General features: G+C 38.6%; 1 protein-coding gene across 5 annotated transcripts in view; it reads right to left on the bottom strand.

Annotated features, from left to right (window-relative positions):
• Positions 1 to 24,132, bottom strand: part of SLC38A9 (solute carrier family 38 member 9) — a 46,202-nt gene that overhangs the window by 2,815 nt on the left and 19,255 nt on the right. For all 5 annotated transcript variants that reach the window (XM_056513504.1, XM_056513503.1, XM_056513501.1 and 2 more), the window contains 7 exons: positions 23,998 to 24,057; positions 22,078 to 22,275; positions 19,321 to 19,428; positions 17,139 to 17,245; positions 10,800 to 10,913; positions 8,785 to 8,933; positions 783 to 872 (listed from right to left, as the gene is read on the bottom strand). In XM_056513504.1, the coding sequence (XP_056369479.1) occupies positions 783 to 872; positions 8,785 to 8,933; positions 10,800 to 10,913; positions 17,139 to 17,245; positions 19,321 to 19,428; positions 22,078 to 22,275; positions 23,998 to 24,057 (826 nt within the window). The remainder of the gene's footprint in view (positions 1 to 782; positions 873 to 8,784; positions 8,934 to 10,799; positions 10,914 to 17,138; positions 17,246 to 19,320; positions 19,429 to 22,077; positions 22,276 to 23,997; positions 24,058 to 24,132) is intronic.

Here is a 24,132-nt window from a genome sequence, read left to right as displayed (position 1 = left end):
TTATTATTCTGAGTCGATGACAATGATTAACTAGACCATGTCTATTGCTGAAATACAAAAAATCTTACTACAAGGAGAGGTAGTAGAAAAAGAGGAAATGGAGAAAACCTTCAAAGATCAGCCACTGAGCAAAAGTAAGTTATTTTGCTACTTTGGTCAGACCTAAACCTGTCATTCTGGTTTTAGAATTGCAGATTTCCGTGTTTTTAAACACCACCCTCTCCTGGTTGCTTTAGGAAAGATGCAAACCAAGAATAAATGACAACGCATACAAACATGTTGACGTCAAACATAGTAAAATAAGACTCATTATTTCCCCTAATATTTTCTATTATATAAATCCTACCTTTTCATCAACATAGTAAATTTAAGATATCACTTAGAGGCACAATTTGATGCCACTTTTCCCTTTAAAGTTACTTGCTTTCCCAGATTTTTATTATGGACCTTCAAACCAGTTTCAAAAGGTCTTAACATTAAAAAAAAATTGAGAGAAGAACACAATGACAAAGCAATTTTTCTTCTGGCACCATACTATTTTATGGGTAGAGTTACAAGATCCTCAGATACAGCTCCAGTAAAACTCAACCACCTCAGACACAGAGGCACAAAAACAGATGTCAGAACTTTGCAAGCTGATTGTTTACACACCAAATCATTATTTACAACTTAAGAAGTCATAAGCTTCACAAAATATAAAGGTACAATTATTAAACTCCTTTTCAACATGAAGACACAAATGTAGTAATACCGCAGGGAAGTTCACAGCAAGCAACACTCACCTTATGATACCTCCTATATTTGGATAAAATCTTGCCATTGCTACTCCAGCTCCTACAATGGCTAGGTTCAAGATAAGCACATGGAAAAGGCTATGGGAAAGTGAGGAAAGAGTGTTAAAATCTGTTACATTTATTACAAAATACCACCACCATCTTTCATTTACTCTAAGTGGTACACTGATGATGTTTTCATTTGCATGACTCACTTTATTAGAGCTAATTAATTTCACATCAAACATGCCATCTACTGAATATTCAGAGTGCCAATTTCTAAATACCTAGTATTTTGACTCAAAATATTCTTAAAGAATAAGAATGTGTAATTTGGCAATTCTTAAGAAAAACATCATACGTGGTACTCAGCTCTCAAGTACTTCAGATGGATATCCAAATACCAAAGAAACAATACTCTGTAACTTAATTCCCACAAGAAAGAATTAGCCTGTTCACAGAATGATCTGAATTGCTCAAAGTGAACTAATGGAAACCAGAAGAAAGGCAAAGATGCATCAAGTGGAAAACATTACAAACATTATTAGGGGGGGAAATAAAACCTTAAAATTTGAACTCAATTTGCATTTTGATAGAGGACAAGCATTTAAAGTGTTGGATGTCTTATGGTATATGAATTGTAATGAACTTCCTTGCTCCTGCCCTATTTATGTTATTATGAATTTTTTTGCTGATTTGTTTCTACAAATAATTTCCATTTGCATTAAGGATGAGAAAAACAGAGATTTTCTGGTTTTCTGCAAAGACAGCTTTTACTGCATAAGACAAATTCAGTGCAGTTAGGCACAGAGCTGAGACTCAGGAAAGTATCACTTTTCTTTCGAGAATATGAAATGTTGGCATATTTTAGCATAAGGTAAAGTCAGGAAATATAATAAAAACCTGTGATATTTTGGTAACACAGCTGTTTCTATGAAGGGAAAAAAAAAATTCTCACAGAGGAATCATATATACACTTACAGGTTTTGTTTATTCTTCTGGAGGATATGATTTCCTAAAATATACAAAACCTGTAAGCCAAGGCTAATTTTTTCTTCACAGTAGAAAGTATGTGTATTACGGAGGATATAACTAACTAACAAACTTTTTAAAAGTAACAGCTTCCATGGTTATAGCCTGCCAGTTTCCAAGTTAGGAAGAAAGATCAGAGACATGGAATAGTCTCATTAAAGTTCAGGGAAATGAAGGCAATTAAAAACACAAAGGAATAACTTAAGCTATGGACGGTTTTTAACCTTCAATCTTTAAAACTGATTTCAAAAAGACAGAAAAAATGTCTTTAATTTTGTAGATGACATTTTAACAGTGGTAAAAGAGGGGTACTTTAGAGATGGATGACTGTAGTAGCAGCTGTTTAAATTTAAACACGTGGCAGATCGCAAATCTTGCTATCACACAACTCAAACAGAAAGTTTATAGATGCAGAAAATGACAGCACTTCCATTCTTTTTTGGCTGAGATTGTATTTTTAGCAAGACTGACTAAAACCAGTGCAGGCTTACTAATTCAAAAATGTTTTGCAAATTTTTGTCAGTTTGGAGTATTTCAGCACAAAACCTGAAAAATCCCTAAAGTATTTTATTCTGCCATGCTTTGAAGACGTGATTTTGTTGTTCAACGCTATTGTTTTTTAGAAAATAAATATAGATTATTTTAAATTTTGGTGGGAAATGAAACGTTTTTTGAGGGGGGGACAATATGTTCTGGCTCAATTGAAAAAAATGGTCCTTAAATGCTGAAACCTCCAAAGCTATTCAGTACTTGTAGAGTAGTGCTTTGCAGTTTTCATTGCTGAAATTAATCAGATTCCTCAAGAACAATACCAAAATCAGAAGGTCTGAAAAGGCTTTGCATCTATCTGTTTCAGTATGAAAGATTACACTGCATTCCTCCCCTGGAACATCTCTGCTCCTTTCTCTACCTTTAGAAACAGCCTGAGCTGTAACCATCTCATAGGACAACAGGTATTTAACCTTCAAACCCTTTCTTTTACCTAGGCAGATAGTCACATCTCAGCTTAGCTCATCTCCAGGACGGGGAAAATGTCTCAATCTTGATGGAGAGAAATGCATTACCCTTTAGGAAAAAAAAACCCTACCCTTCTGAATAAAGTCTGATACCTAGGGCTACTAGTAGCTACATTATTTGAGACAATACTTCTCCAAAGACTTTAGCGTTCCATGCAGGTGTGTTCCAGACAGGACAAGCATTTCTCATAGCCCGTAACATTTTAACAAGTTCTAAATTGTTCAGGTTTAGCCAGACACTAGCTTACAGTAAAATTAATGCTCACCACACGTTGCAAAAGGACAGTCAGGAAAACAGCATTTGAAGGCAGGGGACATAACCATACCACTGCTTATTACAATAATAGGAAGAACAGCATTTAGAGGACATCTGAGATTAGAAAATATTCAGCCTGTTTTTGCCTAAACACCCTGCCCACATACAGGTGTTTTCTAAGTGGTGTAACTTTCTTCCTCATGGTCAATAGCAGTAGAGTTGGGTGGCCCATGCCAGGTCTGGACTGTCTGCCTGGGCAGCCTGGTTAGAGCCACTACTCTGAGGCACAGGTTGGGCTGCCTGAAGGAGTCTGTAATTCGAAAAGGAGGCACACCCATGGCAAGTCTTTTATATTCTATCCTCAGTCTCCATACTCTCAGCTGGGCTGATGAAGATGAAGATTTTAGCTCTTTTCTATAAAGGGAATTACTGCTCACCTGCAAAAATCCTGCAATGCCACAAAAATGATAACGAAGAGGAGAAAAATAAAAAATACTAAAAGAAAATGCAAGCTTTCCCCTAAGTCTTGCTTTTTTCTCTCCTGTCAAGGTTAACCTTTCAGATTCACAGAGTGGAGAAATGACCTTGTATACCAGAAGATCATTAAATGGCTTGCACCATCAAGCTCTCTCCCATGGAAATAGTAGCTACAGTTAAGTCACTGAACAGCAGGGACCATATATATCTAATTAACTTTGTTATCCTCAAATGATGCCTCAAAGAATCATGTCAAAAACAGTGAAATCAAACACAGAGGAAATTTAAAGACAGAAACTGATTTTAAATCCCCTCAAGTTTTAAGTTCTCTCAGAAGTTCTGGACTCAGCACGGAATCACAGGATGAACACACACAGTAAGGGAAACTGGAAATGAAGGAAAGAAGAAAATCAGGATCATCCAAGTAAGAAATTTTGAGAGGTTTCTGTATCTAAAAATGCATTTTCTTCCTGGAAATCTCACTCAAGTGACATTGGTCAAAAGACAATGAATCACAACCTTTAGGAATCTAGCAGAAGTTAGATGAAGAGCAGACAAGCAAACATGCATGCAAATAGAAGAATTTATTTCACTGCATCAGAAGACATACATCTGTGGGAGAACTGGCAGGTCTGCTGGGCTACCATGGAGTAAAGGGAGGATAATCATTAAGGAAAGCCAAGTGATTTTTGTCTATCAGCTTCTTTAACCTCTCACAACAGGAAACATATTAAAAAGTTTTCAAAAATTGTCCAATGACTGTAGAAAGCACTCTATGCACACCATATAATTAATCAAGGGAATCTCTGTCACAAATATCACTGTAGCCAAGAGTCAGTAACAATAATAAAAAGAATAGGCTTTCTGTACGTATAAGAAGATCCAGAGTCAAGTAAGAAACAAGAGATAAAGCACATGCATCTGGCCCTAAATCAGCTGTTAAATGACGCTATTACAAACATATCTCATTTTAGAAAAGAAAGCAATTACCCAATACACAAAATTTTGGCCTTCCTAAACAACACCAGGGAGAGCAGAGAGAATGAACAGTTCCTTGGGTTTTGTCCCAGTACATCACTTTCTCTGTCGTAATCTGTATATGAGCATACATTTTTCAAAATAAAAGAAGAAATTGGGATGTGGTCTCTCATTTCTAAATCTTTTGTAGGAAGCAGAGAAAGGCTGAAGGATTTGTGGATTGGGTGCACCCACTGCACCAAGGTGTGTATGAAGCAGTGGACATCCTGTAGGGAAAGGATGTCATCCACAGGGATTTGGACAGCTTGAGAGGTGGGACAATGCAAACCCCAGGGAGTTCAGCAAGGCCAAGTGCAGGTCCTGCACCTGTGCTGGGGCCATCCCAGACACACCCACAGGCTGGGCACAGAAGTGATTGAGAGCAGCCCTGTGGGGAAGGACTTGGGGGTGGTAGCTGATGGAAAACTCACCATGAGCCAGCAGTGAGTGCTCCCAGCCCAGAAAGCCAAGGGAATCCTGGCTGCATCCAAAGCAGCATTGGCCAGCAGATTGAGGGAGGGGATTGTGCTGCTCTGCTCTGCTGAGATCCCACCTGGAGCACTGCATCCAGCTCTGGGGTCCTCAACATAGGAGAGACACAGAACTACTGGAACAAGTCCAGAGGAGAGTCATGAAGTCAAAAGGACTGAAATATCTGGCCTAAACAGACTGGCTGAGAAAGTTGGGGCAGTTCAGCTTGGAGAAGAGTAAGTTTTGTGGGGACCTCATAGACAGGTTCCAGTACCTGAAGGGGCCTACAGAGAAACTGGAGAGGGATTCTCTAACAGGAACTAGAGTGACAGGACAAGGAGAAATGGGTACACACTGAAAGAGGGAGATTTAGATTAAATATATGGAAGGGTGATGGTGATGATACACTGGAACAGGTTGCTCAGGAAAGCGACGGACGCCCCACCTCTGGAAGTATTCAAGGCCAGTTTGGATGGGGGTATGAGAAACCTGGTCTAGTCAAAGCTGTTCCTGCCCATGGCATGATCTTCAAGGTCCTCTCCAATCCAAACCACTCTATAATTCTGTGTGATGACACCTGTAAGAAGACTTCTGTGTCTAGCATGTCTGCAAGTGTATTTGATTTTAAGATAGGCAGAGACACAGGTGAGTGATACTTGTACATAAGAGCAAGGAGAATCCTCCTTCTTAGAATCAAGGATGCTTTTGCTTTCTTCCTGACTGTTGGAAGACAAGACTCTCATTTCCTTCCAGATAAGCAAGCTCCACTATTCAGCTTATGTATATTGGGAAACGTGGGAGAAGAAAACTTATCTGTTTAAGCTTTTAAATTTGGAGAGGCTGAGCTACTTCATCACTCAAGACTATGGGTCAGTAGGATACACTATAGGTACACACAGCTAAGAGTTGCTTATAGGAAAATAGCACTACAGAGTATCTTAAAAGCACAAGACAAAAGATACAAAAATCAAGTCTTCACACAATAAAAGGTCCCTTAAAAATCAGTATGTAGTTTCTCATTATAATCCAGTTATAATCCATGGTTTACCAGAAAGAAGTACTATGATGTTGCTTTTGGTAGAACTTGCCTTGGATTATATCAAAAATCAAGACTATAAACTGCAAAACAGCAAACTAATATCTTGGTGCTTTATTATAACCAGTGACAGATAAAGAAAAAGGGGTAAAACCCAGAGAATGAAATTGATCTGAGCAATGCAATCACTCTCAGGAAATAAACACTATCTGGCAGCCCTGTAACCATGTGCAAGATCAAGCTATTTGCTTTAAGTTGCATCCATCTGAAATTCTAAGTACTCCATTTAATAACTTAATAGCTATCTGTTAACTCCATCCACAGCAGCAGCAAGTACCCGCACATGAAAATAACTGCTTATGTGAAGAAGCCTGGCTTTTAAAATCAGTGAGCTTGCATGTGAAGCAACCAACAGCTTAAAAATGAAGATAGGAAAATTTCTAATGGAGACTTGGACCAAAGGAGAAGGTGTTTCTGTTAGACTTCGTTGGTTTTGTTAGTTTTGTTTGGACAATTATATTCAGAAGGCAAATTTATAACATTTATCTCAGCTGCAAAGAAAACTTAATATAAGAAAGATAGACCTATGAAAAAATACATGATTTAGAATCACAGGGTTATATGAGGCTAGGTAGCCAAGATCCTGCTCTTTTCCTCCTTTTCATCCTTTTGGTTCACTACTCACACAAAAATTTTTTCCAGGCATGTGACGCAGGATATTCTCCTCCGTATATTCACCTTATACAGACATCTAAGAGGTAAAGCATGAACCTCTGCAGGTCAATCTTCTTATTGCCCAAGAGCTGTTAGCCCTGATTAATGAGGATTTTGAGAAAAGAAGCCAAGTATATTCAACTATTAATAGAGTGCTCATTTTCCTACACTAAGAGCCACAGAACTTAGTATTTCCAGGTAGATTCTTCAGAGTGAATCAATAGGCTCTCCAGTAAAACATCAACCTACATCAGTAAGAACAACATGTTCATATTTGCAAAAACATTTCCCTACAAAAACAGCTCTGGGAAAAAAACAAAAATACTATGTTTTTCCTAGAGAGGTGATAAAGTGCTACTAAATGAGCTTTGTCAGCTTAGGTGACTGGTGAGAACCAGTCATGAAGACACATTTCACAATCAAGTAGTGAATCTTTACTCTCCTCTCAGAGACACATCCTGTGCTTGATACCAGCCTTCAGTAAGTCTTCACTGCATAGAAAAAACAAGAGCTGACCTTGTAAATGCACAGAAGCCAAAGCCTGAAGGTTGAGTGATTTCTACACCGTGTTTGAGACACCTGGGATACTAGAGAGCAAGAGACAACCCACCAGCCAGAATATGCTACCTTATCACTATAGCTTGGACAGACTTATACAGCTTTCTAGAAGCCATTTTTGACTTCTCAGAAGCTTTAAATATTTCACTACAAGGAGTCTTAAAAAAACAAATTTAAAAATGAAGCTACCCACAGGACATCCTGGAGACAAGAATCAAGCAAGTATCTGCATCATCAAATTCATCATACCATGAAGGCTTAAAACAGCAAGCTGGAATTAAACTGAGAAGAGACTGGCATACAGCTGTAGGTTCTAGGAGAGGCCATGAGGGAAATGGAAACCATTCTGGTCAGTGAGTAACTAGAGGGAGGAGATAGGAAAAGGCATATCCACATAATATAAAGGACAAGACTATTTCCCAGTGGCTGTGAAATCCATCTTTAGCACTTAAATAAATGGCCTTGTTTCCAACAGTAACTTGTAGCAGTTCCTAAAAATCTCAACGTTGAACTGCATACAATTCAGAGTCAAAAAAAGCAGGCACTTATTTTACTGCCTAATTTTAGGCATTCAGTTTCTAGAACTTCTCATACCTATTTTAGGACTCAGAAGAAACCTGAAACTTGGAACAACATCTCTGCAGACCTGAACTGCTGATGCCACAGAGGAAATACACATTCCTTCCTGAGATTTTCTTCCTTTACTCCGTCAACAGTAATTCACAATACAAAATAAGAAACTTGGAGATAAACGGCAACTTCTCAGTACTCCAGTACTTCAAATATAAATATCCTAGGTTTTATTTTAAAAACCAAACTAAAACTGAAATCTGCATCAGCTCTTCCCTGAAGTACAGACATTGTACAAATGCAAGGGTGTGGCTCATTTCTGAAATTAGCATGTGAAAAGCTATTTTTATAAGCATAGCAGCAGCCCAGATAGCACAATTAACAATTCACTTAGCTATTCACTCTGTTTAAAAACAGAGGGATGATTACTAATCACACACAATCAAAACAAAGATGGCATGAAAGGTTAGTATATGGAGTATTCGTTTTTCAAAGTTTAAGGATTGCTACATGAAATATTTCTGGACTAAACAATTTTTTTTCCTGTACAACTTTTCTTTCGCTGTATAATTGTGTAAAACAAAGGAACTGTGTTGACAAAATCTACTATTTATTGATAAAATGAAGAACTAAACTAATAGAATTCCCCCCCTTATTCTGCTCTGGCAAGCTGTACCAGTCCTGATCTGCAGGCAAGTTTGTTTAGCGTGCCTATTCACCCAGACTCTATAAACTCTGTGAAACTAGCTTATGAAATGTACCTAATATACAAAAAAAATCCCCAAAAACCTAGCCAAATTTCTGACAACAGAAAGCCAGTTAAGCAAAGCGTGCAAAACTATTGTCAAGAAACAGACTTCTTACCTTGGGTAAGCATTTCCAAAAAACTGTCTTAACAGCTGAACTCGTGCCAGATAGCCCAACAGTGGGTATACAGTCATCATTTGGAACAGCAGGAATATTCTTGCAACAAATGACATGATGTCATCACTGGGAAAGTTATCTAGAAAATTCTAAACATATAAGTAATGTTACATATCAAGGGTGGCTTGTTTACATGTATCTGCTAATTTTTAATATCTGTATGCCAGAAAAAATGGGATAAAATCCAAACAACTACAATTGCTAAATAAACTCCATAACATGAAAAACTCTCTCCCTCTTATACAACTGCCTTGCCACCAAATAACAACCTATTTTTGAATATTACTAGGCTGATGTCAGTGTTAACGTTAGTATAACATAAGGAATTACTTTCTGTTCTTCTGAACATCCTCTAATAATCCAGGCTGTGGAAGGGCCACCTGACCTTTTAGGCAGATGGATTCATATGCTTCTATTGTCTGTCATATCATACCTACTTATTAAAACCAGTTATTTAGTGATAAAACTGCATTACATACAAATGAGGAAGGGACCGTACAGTACTAGCGGGAACTTCTGAAAAGGTATTATAAGACTTAAATATCATAGAAATATGTGAATGGCTTCATAAATACCCAAGATAACTACAGAAAATGGGAAAAAAATCACTCATTTTCTGTTATTTAACTTTGGATTTCATCCCGTGGAATTATCTCAGGTGGTTAAAAAAAATCATTTCATGGATTAAGAGTGGTACCAGTTCTAACTAATCCACAGTCAGAGGAAGCCTTTAAATGCTGCCTTATTGCTAATATTATGCCAGAGCCATAGAACATATAGAACATATAAAATGCATCCCCCATTGATAACTGCTATCTCTGAAGCAATTTAGACTGTGGAAATCAGCTTTGCCTATAAGCAGAAAAGAGTTTTTAGCCTTTACAGGATGTTTCATGTGGTGCTAATATCCAAAGAACTCTGCTGACAAGGTTCACCAGAGTATCAGGCTCCAGACTGTTAGACTTCAAATGTAATTGCAGTGAGGACTGCTCTGGAAACAAGCTTGCTTTCACATTCTATTTCCTCTGGAATCCTAATGAGTCACTGCATACACTTCTCAGAATTAAAGACGCTAAAGAAATTAAAAGCTCAATTGTTCACTTTTTCATTTCGGTCCTTCTTCATCACTTTCACAGAGTATTTATTAGATATTTGTTTTTCACCAAAATACTCAGAACCATTTTTGAATATAAATGAGAGAACACAAGCATTATTCATCTGTTTGTGGTACTGCCCACAATGTGTCCCACCAACTGACAACAGTCAAATGCAGATGTGCCTGCCAGGATGAATCATGAAGCAAGAAGCAGTAGCTGGGGGTTTTTTATTGCATATTTATTAAAAGGTTACGGACAAATATGGTATCTTGGCTAGTATTAGGAAGAGCAGGTCAAGGTAGGTGATTCTGCCCCTCTACTCAGCCCTGGCGAGACACATCTGGAGCGCTGTGTCTGGTTCTGGGCTCCTCAGTACAACAAAGACATGGAGCTCCTACAGTGGGTCCAGCTCAGGGCTACAGAGATGATCAAGGACCTAGAGCATCTCTCTTACAAGGAAAGGCTGAGAGAGCTGGGCCTGTTCCTGTTGCACCTCATCAATGTATACAGGTATCTAAAGGGAGGGTGTCAAGAGGATGGACCTGGCTCTTCTTGGTGGTGCCAAGCAACAGGACAAGAGGCAATGGGCAGAAACTGATGCACAGAAAGTTCCAGCTGAACATGAAGAAGAAATTCTTTACAGCGTGAGTGACTGTGCACTGGAACAGATTGTCCACAGAGGTTCTGGAGTCTCCCTCACTGAAGATATTCCAGAACCATCTGGATGCAATCCTATGCCATATGCTCTGGGATGGCCCTGCTTGAGCAGGGAGATTGGACCAGAAGATCCAATGTGGTCTCCACCAAAAAATCCATTTTGTGATTCCGTGAAATACATACTGCAGTAAAATATCTCACCTGTTCAATACATTCTTTGGATAATGGTGGAGAAGGAAAAGATGCAAAAATTATCACTCCAACATAGAGATATGTTAGTCCAACCAGGAAGTATGCAATAGAGAGGTCTCTCACCTGAGGAAAAACAAGATTTTATTTTTGCCAGCCAGCACTTACACACAAAACCAGATGAAATAAAAACCTTGTAAGAAGATTTCTATTTCATGTATTACTGGTACTTTTATATACATTACTTCTTTATATTTACTACTATCACTTGTACATTTTTATTTTTACTTCCTACTACTTTAATGGAGGTTCTGATCAGATCAGAAAGCTGCAAGGAGATACTCCAAAGTGGTATCAGACAAGTATTATTTATCTCTCAGCGTATAAAAAGGCACCACGAAAGAGACATGCCAAGAGATGTAGCATGTTATTCCTGATGCAAAAACATACACTAGTTATTAAAACAAACAGACAATCCCTTCTACTTTCTTACATTCACCTATGCCTATTAAGACCCTCAGGACACAAATATACCTGTCTAAGACAAAAAGCCCAGCAATGCCCTGTTATATTTCTTGTCATGAATAAAATCTTGCAGTCAAAGACATCACCCTACCCAACTGCAGACAGTAAAAAGGAATTTAATCAAAGGTTTTAGGGAAAGAGTGTTGAAGCTAGGGTGATAAATTCACACTTAAGTACACTACATACACTTAAGTATGGATTTAAACCTAAACTTCAATGTTCTGTTCTGAAAATTTTGGCTACCGTTATAAAATACAGAATATATGCAAATATTTTCCACTACACAAAAATAATTACACATTTATTACAGGAAAATAACTGGCAAAACTAATTAAGTACTTTATGGAACTAGAGAATCCACATATACATCAGACTGATTTCACAGCAATCTACTTGGTGACTTATTCTTCTACATAAATTCCTTCCTTTGGAAATAAAGAGGGAGACCATTTGTTTCTAGTTATTAAGTAAACAAATTCTGTATAAGGTTATATTATGGTACAAAACACTCATCACCTTACAGCAAACCATTTGTTCAGCTGCTGCTAATCGTCAGCTTCTTAAAGGATTACTAGTAATGTTTCAATACATGACCCTATTTTCCTAAGACTGAGAAGCAAGTCTTACTAGCTCAGGCATAGAAACAAATTATTAGGATTATACTGGTTTCCAGACCAGGGTGATAATTATTACCTCCTGACAGCTCACCGAGCATGAGCAAAGCTTCCTCACGTCTGTGCACAGAAATGTTTCCCTAAGTGCTTCTTTACACTATTTTGTTAACAGAAGAAGCATATCCTACACCACTACAGGCTCTCCCAAAGGTAAGGCAATCACCAAGTAAAGTATAAAATGTTAGATTATGAGTTTGAGAGAAATTCAGATGGAAACCAGTTTTTGGTGAAAGACATGGAATCTCCTATTCATTTTGCCAGTGTTTTTGGGGTAGAAGATTGCTGTCTAATGAAGAATATTATTCGCCCCTTAAAGGCTGATGGGAAAAAGGCATCAGTGTGCTTTGAACACATTTCAGGGTGGCCTTCAAGCTCCCAACAGCTGTACATTTCTAGCTCCAATCTCTTCCTCCTGCTGACTAGTTAAGTGCTCAAGGAAGATGATTCCCTAGACTTCACCCTCCTCATACTGGTCATTGAGTAAGGACTATCAACTTTCATCAGAAGCTGAGCAGTAGCCTTTTCTTTAAATTGCATGCAGAATTTCTCCTTGTGACATGAGAAGGTTTTTATATAACATCTACATTTTCAAAAGCACCAGTGCCCATCCACCTTAAAAACTGATTTTAAGGATACAAAATATAAGCAGCCAAATTTCTTACAGGTATTTTTTACAGTAACTTCCATTAACTGCAGTACTCAGAGACACAGTAAGGTGGTTTTGCAAAGAGATACAGAATCTCATCTCTTGAGGACAGGACTTCAACAATTTTTTAAAACGTACCCAAGACCTTCTTAATCCACATCATCTGCCAAAATCTGCGTTACATCTGGCATTTTAGGTGTAGTCCTAATGCATAAAAACAACATAGTAACTCATAGTTGTTATTTGTACTTTGCCTAACTACAGAACATGGAAGTTCTAGAATCAACTGTAAAACTGTTTGTGCTGTCACATGTGCAGTTGTGAAGGCAAGAAATCTGAAATAAAATTCTTATGTTTCCTTTGGACCTGAAAAATGGTAGATAGGTGGTGTGCCATTACCTTCAACAGGTACTAGCACCAGTACTAACCAGTTCATGTTTCTAGATTTCTTAAGGGTGTATGCTTTTAATCTGCGCTGAAGCTAAGTGCTGAGATAATTTTGATAATTAATTCTCATAGCATGTAACACAACAGGCTGTTTTTTCCATGTGCTGTCACCACACTAAGAGCACTCAGATTTTGATTTCAATAAGCTACTAAAATAGAAATAGTCAGCTTGAAAACCTGGATTTATTTTTCTCTCAAACATATATCATCTCCCTTCCAAACACACATCATCTCCCTTCCAAACACATGCTGCTGTGTATAAGATGGCTATCTTTGTACAACATGTGTTTACATAACAGGAATATCTTCTGATTAATGTTCATTATTCCTCAAGAGACCTGGGCTCACTCCCTAAAGACGTTGATAGTACTGTTTTAGACGGCATAATTCCAGACAAAATCAAAGGACACATGGGGAAAGATAGAAGGGCAATTTTAAGTAAGAGCAATAACTACACGTTTTTTATTTTAAATTTGATACTTGAGGCATTTACATTCAAAATGGACATTGTTGTTGTGAAAGCTGCCTAAGCATAAGAACACAGCAATTCTTACTGCCACAGTTTAAGAACCAAACTTGTAGAAAAAACGATGTTAGAAGTAGGAAGTATTTGTAGAATCATGGTGGAAGTCTCAAAGTAAGTATCTAAGGTAATATGCAGGTCACAGTCCGTAAGGATCACAGCCTGACACCTGAGAAGCCCTTGTAAAATACATCTGAAGTAACAGGCAAATTTTCAGACAGAGCTTGGGGACGTATGTTAGCTGCAATTACTGCAATTACTAGGAGCTCTCCTAGTCAGATCCAAGAACAAAGTGTTAGAAGTGCCCCTGGAAGAAGAGAAAATTGGATGATCTAGGCTGGCAGCAGCAGTAGAACAAAGAAAGATATCACCCTCCTAACAAAAAGATGAGTCTAATAAATCAGGTGGAGCTGACAAAGACAACCCTGAAAGTACAAGTCTTTGTACCACACCCACAGTCAGTACTCAGGTGCTGGCCAGACCTGCAGCATGGGATTTGACATGGCACAGAGAAGGCTCTGTGGCTCTGTGGACATTTCTTACGTGGCACTGTAAAGAACAGATTACTTCCAGGCCTTTATTTACCTACTGAATGCCATAGGGGAAACAGTTCACTTCCTCCTCAGTACCTGGGAAAGATAGTTTGTGGAGTTGCTTCTTGGATGGAGAAACCTGTATCAGCACTTATTAATGATTACCACATTTGAAATACCTTTCGATCATCCCATTTCAGATTAGTCTCTTCTCAAGAGAGATGCTGTCTCTGCAATATCTCAACAGGAGTTTGATCTATATCATAAAAACAGACTTCATCTGTTCATGCATCCAGGACAAGTGGTAACATTTAATTGGTTGGCAAAAAGAAAGCAGTTCACCAAGACGGATGATGCTGTACATAATTTTTGTGGAAAGAGAAACCAACGGTATGGCACCATCCATAGAAGCTCATTCTGTTTACAGGGAATAAAGTGCTCCAATACTGCAGAAAGTAAGTACCATTTAGAGCTCCATGCTTTCTGCAGTTAATACCTAGACAAAAAACATCTCCCCACTCACAGCCTTTCTCCCAGGAACATCCACAAACAACTGTTAAGAGACAGCACTAGCGTACTCATGCCTGTACATCATGGTGGGCTTGCGTAGTATCTGTGCTGCTGCTCAGGGAAACTGATCACAGACATGAATCAGGAAAAAACCAACCAACCAAAACCCACAGCTAAACTCCATTTTATGGCCGGGTTAGTTTCCTACACAATTTGTTTTCAAACCATTTGATTGAGCCCTGTACAAAAACTTACGCTGATAAATACAAGGAGGCGGCAGCAGTGGGAGATGGGACCAGGAAGCTCAATTCTGAACTGCAGACTAAAAACCTGCTCACACGGCTTCTCCAGGCTGTGCTGCTGACATGTGGCTTGCACTGGTGCACTGCTCTTCTCACACCCACACCGCTGTACGGGAATAGCAGCCAGAACAATCCTCCCCCATGTGTGTTTTAGCTTTGGGCTGTGATGCACGCCTGTGACTAGAATGGAAGCTGCTATTGTTTTGAATTTCTGACTCCATAAGAGGAATGTTATTGTTTGTCTTACTTTTTTCCACCTCCCCAAAGAGTTGTTCTAAGACCACTAGTTTCAGCAAGTTTTGTTCAAGACTAAAACAGTGCTTATCCAGCTTGCCAAGTTCTATGCCTTTTCACAGAACAGTGATGGAAGTGACTTGTTAACAGGTCGATAAATAAAACAGTGAAGTTTTTATCCATGGAGTTATATCAGCATCAGCTCATCAGATACTGAGAGAAGAAAGCATCTTGTAAATATATAGGAAAAAATCCCCATGACTTATGACAGACCCCTACACATATGGAAATCTCCCACTTAGCCCAGCAGCTTAGTGACATAATCAAAAAACATTAACATTTGCAAAGCACTTTTGAGACCTAAGTGAATGCCTCGTACAGCTACAAAAGGAAAATAAATCTCCAGCCAAATAAAGCTACTACAAGAACTACACAGAAATTTGTTTTCCCATTAAAAATCTTTCCTGCCATACTTCAGAGGTGTCCTTTCTGAGCAATTTGAACATTTTTCTGGAATGCTGAGTTTTGTCAAGGGCTTGAGATCCATGCTAGGGCTGACTTGGAAATTCAACTTAAGCTCCAGGAAGGGTATTAGAAAAGCTGATTCAAATGCAGGCACCCGTTTCTTCCTCCTTCACACAGGAAAAGCAAGCTAGAGAACACTCCAGGTGCTGGTTTTTGCATCTGTTTGCTTGCTCTGATGTAAATGGAGGGGGAAAACACACAGGAAAACCTTGAAGATGGAATGAGGGTATTAAGCCTCCTCTGCATACAGAGCTGATTGCTGGAGATCTAGTCTTTAGAATTTGAAAGCCACAGCTAAAGAAAAACCTTGCCCTCATCCACATCTTAAGATTTTCTTAAGGGAATTGAGAAAAAGCTTACTTAGCTTTCTTTGTCCAGAACCCCAGCTGTTAAACCAATTTCTGAGAAGCCCTGTAAACCCCCAGAGGCTTCCTGGAGGAAAATTCATTACTCCTTTGCAGATATGGTCATTCACAAGCTGATTTTGATTCACAGGTACAAGGAAGTAACTATGCAGAATTCTAAAGCCTAAGAGGCCATCTCATTGCATTGGGACATAATCTGCACTTCACTGTCAAATAATCAAATCTTATATATTGTATATGATGTGTTGTATAGGTATCTGGCTCCTAGTGGCACACATCAAGTAGGGGGATAAGATGACCTCCAGAGGTTCCTTACAACTTCAAGCATTCTGGGATTCTATGATTTTCATTCAGCTAGTATTTTAAGAATTTTTTATTTATAGCTATCATTTTAATGAAGCTAGACAAAAATCCTTGGAAGTAGGGAGGAAAAGACAAAATAATAAAAATATTTAGAGTAAAAGTTACTCTCAGACTCTGTGTATTGTGTTTACTCCATGTGGTATTTGATAATGGAAAGATCTAAAAAAAGAATGCAGTTCCATCTGGAGAAGCAGCACTTAACTTTTTCAAGGGCAAAGCACCAGTCCAAAGACTGTATATCACAAAGCCTCCTGATCTAGCCTTCAATTTGCAGGATTTCCTAAATTGTGCCAAGTTTCTCTATGGACTTTGACTAGAATTGTGAGATAAAACTATTGAAGGAACTCTGAAAAAAGGTACTACCTAGACACCAAAACTACTGTTCAGGATTCTGCTAAAATCAGTCCTGTACCAAACATTTTCCACCATTTTTCAATCTAAAATTGGTCAGCTTTCATTGAGTCCTACAATATTGTCATGTCATGTGCCTCTTGTGTGCAATTTGGCTGTTTAATACCAGCTTGACCAAAAGTAAGTTGGGGGCATACCTCAGGGGTTTTATGTAAACAAATTTGTAATTTATCTGTCATTCTCTCATAGCAAGGAAAAGAATGTGTAACTTTCTTCTTATAAAATCACAGGAAAAAATTACTGTTGTCTGGAAATCTAGAAATAAATGAGCACAGTCTTGTGAAGTTACTTACATTGTTTTCTTGATTCCTGTTATTCTGAAGAAGTGTGATGACACAATTGTGGATGAAGAAGGCAAGTGTTAGAATCCCTGTGAGCTGAGGGAACAGAAATCTAAACTCTAAATGAAGAAAAAAGAAAGTATTTTAAAATTACTTCTTTGGAACAAGCAATGCCAAAATGCAGATGACACACAGTGCTCAAGAGGGTACTGGCAAACTCATGAACTTCCGCCTTGAAATGGGACTATCTATCTCTTCCTTGACCATAGCCAATGCAGATATTTAATAAGGAAGTACAAAATGCATGAAGACAGTAGATAGTATAGAATACAGTCTCCAGCAAGGCTTGTAACCACCAGTGATTACTAGGTTAATTTAAAATTGACTCATACAAAGTCTGTGGCAGTCTGTGTCTTTCTGCTCCTCAATAGTTAAACTGGAAATAATTTGTAAAATTGGAATTGACAGTAGTGAGGTTGTATACTAATGGGTTCCTGAAGAGGTAGATGGAGGGAAGGAATCATCATTTACCCTGTGAGCACTTTTAGTTATTAAGAAGTCACTTGTGCTGCCAGAAGAAAAAGTTCATCTGTAGATATTTAGGAGTATCTGCTTGTATCTGCTTACAAGCCAGGGCATAAAGAAAGGCAGAGCAATTTCTTTTCATGCTTTACAGCATGTATGAAAAAAATTTGTCTCCATGGGAATAGCATTGTTCAGCTTTTTTTAATACTCAAAAGATGTTCACAAGATGGTGGTTCTGGAAGGGCTGCAAATGGTATTATGAAGCATCTTCACCAATGCATAATACCATTAAAGTATCACATAGTATTACCTAAGAATGTATTCACTCTTTAGAGTGCTAACAGGAATTAGAGACCCCTAAGATAACTCAGCTTTTGAGAAGCATCCAGAAGTATAGCACAACATGCTTCAGAGGTTCACAAACCCTTACAAACAAACCACAGAGAACTCCATGCAAACATATTTAAAACAGACTTCTTTAAAGTGCTGTGAAGTTAGGCAAGTAACCAACTAACGGAGGGCTTATCCAAACTGAAAGTGTTTTTCCCTAGAGCTAGTTTCACTGTACCTTCAATACTTAATTAGCACAATGTGCTACTGACATAATTCTGGGCTCAACTTCTGGGCTTGTTTTCCATCCCTGACTTCAATCTCAATAATAAAAAGCAAACTGACAGTTTCAGAATTTCTTGTAGCTGTATTTGTATGCATTAGCTACATGCTTTGTCTATCTTCTAGCAGTATTAGGAGTTTTTGCCAAATTTATCAAACTACTGGGTGATTGACTTCTCAATGGCCTGTGGCATTTGTGTCATTATAACTAATTTTTCTCATTTGTTTCTAAGAACAGAGGAAGTGATACTATTCTAATGTACAAGACACAGCTCCCTGGAGCTAACTGGTCCTAAAATTCTGCTTATTGTAAAGGATGAGAAAAAATCAGTTAGAACCTAATCCTGGTCCTCTTATTCGAGGTTTATTAAAAAAAAAAACCTGATCTCTTTAGACTATCTGTCCAAGCAATACCAAATGCCACTTGATTATGACTACGGCATCTCACAGAATAATTTGTAATAGTAATTTGGAAAGAACAAATAGCCATGAAGCAACTTTCAAGAAAATAAACACATACTGATGGGTACTGATGGGATAAAAACAGCTCATGGGTGTATGAAAGAGAAGAGCTACTAAGATTATGGTCTAAAACTTGAGATAGACCAGGAAGCACAGGCAAACTGTACTTGGAAATTATGGTGAATGAGCTATTTCATTTAAGCAAGACAATGAGTGGGGAACTTAGAGCACCCTTAACAGTGAAGCCTGGCTACAGTTTGTAATTTTTAATTGCTACTGAAACAGGCACAATCTGAAACTGGTGCAACCAGAATTTAAAATAACATAGGTGAAACAGGACTATGGCAAGCTCTCTGTCATAAGATGTATGTCGAAGACTCCTCTGACAGGCACTCCTCCTCTTCCTCACTGTTGATACTGTCTTTTAACTAAGGAACATCATGGGGAAAGGGATTCCTTGACACTTTGTCTGGAGGGATCTTTTCTCTACTTGCAACATCAGACAGCACCTCCTCACTTTATTTGTCTCTGAATGAGAAAAAAAATCTTAAACTCACCAAATACATATTTCACTACTGCATTTTAACTATCTTACCTGGTACAAAAAATTCATTCTCTGTAAACCAGTTGAATTCTAAGTGTATTCCCAGATGAACAGCCTTTACTGTAACCAGAAAAACTAAGTAGACAACTGAAACTGTACCTGGAAAAAACAAGAGCCAAACAAATACCATGATATAGTAGGAAGTATTTATGCAAGGTATCATTTCTGTTCCATCCATCTAGTTACTAGTCGCCAAACATTTATGGCTGGTATTCATTCCTAATGGAAGACTAGGTCTAAAGTTTTTCTTCAGTTCTCTTATAGGTCGGAGAGAAAAAATAATCCACATGCATACAGTGTAAACTTCCTGCAAGTTTAATATTTCCCAGGTGCTGGTGACAGCAGAGGAACTACCCTGTAATCCCTGTTGCTGGGCAGGTAGGAAGATCTTTAAGCACTAACAGACCAGTTCCAGCTTCCACTGCCAGGATTTCAGTCTAAGCTTAGACAGGATTGATCACAGTAGTCCAGCTATTACAATGTCCATCTAGTCACTGATCTTTTGAACCAAACAGCTCAACGGAAAATGAAATTACTGCACTTGTGAACTTTACACTAGGAGCTAGAAGTTGATAAGGACATTTCAACTACTACTGACTAAAACCTTGTGTTAATTGTAATTTTGGATAATCTTTATTATAATATTGGATTTGCATTCCATCTTATTGGTTCAGAGGCCTCCAGCCTCTGCACAACTAAAGGACAACAAATGAGACCACAGACGGGTATAATGCTTGCTGTGTATACCTGTGGGATGAAGGGTATACAGTCTTGTGTCAAACCATTTGAAAGAGACAAAAGCAGAGCAGTAACTAAATAATAATAGTTACTAATAGTAACTAAAAATTGAAGGAAACTGAACAACAATAATTAAGGCTACTGCAATGAACCTCATGGCCAATAAGGCTGCTAGTGAGCAGAGAACAGGCTGTAAGTAAACAAAGACAAAAACCCAGAGTTTTAACAGTTTAGAATATTCCATGGGTATCAAGATAAGCAAAACTTTACTGAGATAAATTTCAGCATCTCAAAATTGCCTTTCATTTTTTCTTGTCCTATAAACTTCAGGGTTTACAAAAATTAAGGCAATTTTGAACAACTTCTGAATTAATAATTTACTGAAGTAATAATAATAATTAATAATCTACTGATGTGATGAGTATTTAACATTCTGGTTTTTTAATTTCTAATGTTATATCTACCTACATAAAACCCTCACCTATTGCACAGAAGCAGTATCAAGTACCCAAATTCCTGCGTGGTACATTCATTTAGAAGTTTCAGCAAGAGCAGATCCAAGCTCTGATAAAGTGCCACCACTGAACAAACTAGACCTTCAAATCCCTGTCCTCTACCTCCTTTAAAATGCATTTCCAACTTTTTCGACCTCTGATCCCCATCTAGTTTTCTCTTTCTCTTAATTGTGAGCTTCAGCATTATCGCTCAGATCTCTTCTACTCCCTGAACTGTGACCAGCTCCACCTGTCATGCACAGCTTTAGTCACTTTACCAGCCTCACCCATCTTGGCCTTCTACCTCAAGACATGGAAGCAGGAAGTCACAATTGCTTCCTCTGCAGCCGAGAAGTCCACAGTATTGGAAGTTGGGACAAAGAACAGCAGCGGGTCATAGTGACTGACTGATGCTGTGATTAATTTATCACCTGATTGGCAGAAAATTACTTCAGATCAGAAGCAACTTCTGGTTTGAAATGTTTAGCAGAGGAGGAAGAGTATGCCTGACTATACCAAATGTATGTATGAAATGCTGCACAGTAGTATGCATAGAACCATTTGAGAAGATCTCTTGTAGATGCAATAGAATCTGCTTCACTGGATTATCAAGCAAGAAAAAGAAAGAAAAATGAACTCCCTATTACCTGTAAGATTCAAGCAAAGCAGAACACAAAGCCTGTCAGGTTAATAAGCCAAGTGACAACCCACTTCAAGGCACAATATGGGCTGCCAGCAAAATACTGGAACAGTGGCTGGAAAGCTGCCTAATGGAAAAGGACCTGGAGATGCTGGTTGACAGCAGCTGAACATGGGCTGACAATGTGCTGATAGGTGGCCAAGAAGGCCAATGGCATCCTGGCCTGGATCAGCAACAGTGGAGCCAGCAGGAGCAGGGCAGGGATTGTTCCTCTCTACTCAGCTCTGATGAGGCTGCTCCTGTGACACAAATACTGCCAGTTTCGGGCTCCTCAAGAAAAGGACATTGAGATGCTGGAAGTGTCTAGGGAAAGGAAATGAAGCTAATGAAGGGTCTGGGGCACCAGTGCTGTGAGAAGCAGCTGAGAGAGCTGTGGGTGTTTATTCTGCAGAAAAGGAGGCTCAGGGGTGACCTTATCACTCTCTACAGCTGCCTGAAAGGAGGGTGTAGCCAGGTGAGGCTTGGTCTCTTCTCCCAGGCAGCCAGTGACAGGATGAGAGGACACGGCCTCAAGCAATGCCACTAAATGTTCAATTTGGAAAATATTCTCAGAAAGGGTTGCCAAGCACTGGAACAGGCTGTCCAGAGAAATGATTGAGTCACTATCCCTAGCTGTATTAAAAAATGGGCAGATATAGCACTTATAGACATGGTTAGAGGTGGACATGACAGTGTTGGGTTAATGGTTGGACTTAATAACCATACAGACTTTTCCAACCAAAAAGATTTTATAATTCTACTCACTGGATAGTTTTCACTGTCATCTATACACTTTAGTCACAATGAACCAATGCTTTAATTGTATTTATTACCTACCTAGAACATTAAACTTTGCAAAGAAGGATGGAGACTTCAGATTTAGCAGGGGTAGAAGAACTGCAATCAGGTAAAATGGTACTGTTTGTGATTTGTCCCACCATTCCTCAAAGAGTTCAAAACCTGTTCTGTTGCCAGAAGAGAACATCACACTCCTGTTCTGTGGTGGATGATCACTAGCAGCACTCGGACAAATGACTGGAAGAAACAAAAAGAAAAAACATCCTCAGATGAAAAGGGTTTTACTTGCACAGAATATTTACAGCCAAGATCTCGCAATTGCTGGTGTGTTTTACCCACTGAGAATTGCTCAAGTGCAATGTTCAGTATCTCAGTTCCTAACTTCTTGTTTTTTTAATCAGGAATTCATTGCTAAGATTCCACTGCTAGGCACCTTGCACTCTAATCTGACAGTGCTACAGTTTTTCCAGTTGATCACAACAAAGATGATAATTTACCTGAAGCCCAAGTTGTGATACAGGATCATCCTTCAAGGTTACATAGCTGACAAGGCTGTTCAGTGCCTATGTGCACCAGCTGGAATCAAGGCATAGCAATGCTGCCCTGCATCTGGCTCCATATTTAGCATCCTAATCTGTCTCTGCACACTCAATGTTCTCCTAATGTCATATTTAAAATCTCTTGGCATCCCACAATACTCGATAGATACTATCCTAAACTGTCTGCATTCCCATTCTGTCAAAAAAATAAAAGCATAAAAGCATTTTGACAAATTTCTTGCTTAAAAGAGGATTGTTTCACAAACCTTGAAAAATGCTTTTGTTCTTACTGATCTCCTTAGTAGCCCTGAATGTCCTGTCAAGAGTCACTTGAACATCTGGCAGACCTTAATTTTGTGTAGCAGCTGCTTTACATCTTCTAGTTAGTGGAGGATAGTGTAGAATTGTCTACTTTGCCTCCAAGCTATAACCCCTGCTGCCTAGGCATGGGAGAGAACAGCAGAAGCAGGAGAGAGCACAAATCGGTGCCTAGCTGGCAAGAACTGCTAGAGGAGCAGGATTCAACACTAGCTCAAATGCAAATCAACTGGTTTTCAGAACTATTTCTCAACTTTTTTGCCTGACTCCAACATCTGTTCTCCAGAAACACAGATGCAGCTAGTGTTACACACAGCTGCCCAACTGGTAGTGGTATGTTTCCCCATTCCTCATGCACTCAGGATAGAGAAGGCTTTCTGCTTCCTAAGAAAGCAGTATGGATTCAGTCACTATCACAGAGGCAGAAATTATTCAGGGGTTGACAATGCCTGCCTTGCTTTGCTTTTGTCTTCATTCTACATTATTCTGCCTACTTGAGAACTTGGAACGGATCTATGTTCATACTCGATTGCTCTTCCCTTAGTTGTGCAAATTTCAGACTCTCCAAAAAGCACAGAGGCTCAAGTAGCCTGACACTTGTTTCTTTTTTGCACTCAGCATCGGAAAAGCTGTTCTTACACAAGTTTTGTAAAAAAAAAATCTTGCTGCAGAACTTGCTGCCCCAGCCAAGATTTTAAACAGTAAACAGAACTAAGGCGCCTCAGATTTAGGGTGTGAAAGTTAAAATTCCTTAAGGCAATTCCTCATTGTGCAACGACTTTTAAAAAGTTAACAGTCAGGCTTTTAACGAGGATGTATCTTGGGCATACAGAAACTTGTAACTGGCTTTTTTATACTTATTCTCATCTCCACTTTTTTTACTTATTTTTTACTTCCCCAGTTATTCAGATCTCCAAGCGTGTGGTTATTTGTGGAAGTACAAATTCCAGATAGAAAATTTTTAAAGTTTTTGAAGAAATACATAGTTACAACTCATTATATATACTTTATAACTGAAATGTGGTTAGGTATTGAAACATGATGATTTGCCTTTAAACTTCCACCCCAAAACTGGAAACACAACATTATAATTGCTTCTTACCTTTGTTACTTCCATTGGTGCCAGGAACAATATCTGTTACATTAATGTCATGAACGAAGTCTGCAAAGAAGAAGATCTCACAATCAATGTCCCACACCCGATATTATGCTTTCATCTGTTGATTTGACTAAAATT

This window comes from Oenanthe melanoleuca, chromosome Z (genome assembly GCF_029582105.1).
Source record: "Oenanthe melanoleuca isolate GR-GAL-2019-014 chromosome Z, OMel1.0, whole genome shotgun sequence".
NCBI classification, from domain to species: Eukaryota; Metazoa; Chordata; class Aves; order Passeriformes; family Muscicapidae; genus Oenanthe; species Oenanthe melanoleuca.
The sequence above is the reverse complement of the archived record's forward strand: the minus strand, read 5'-3'. Positions and strand labels throughout refer to the sequence as shown.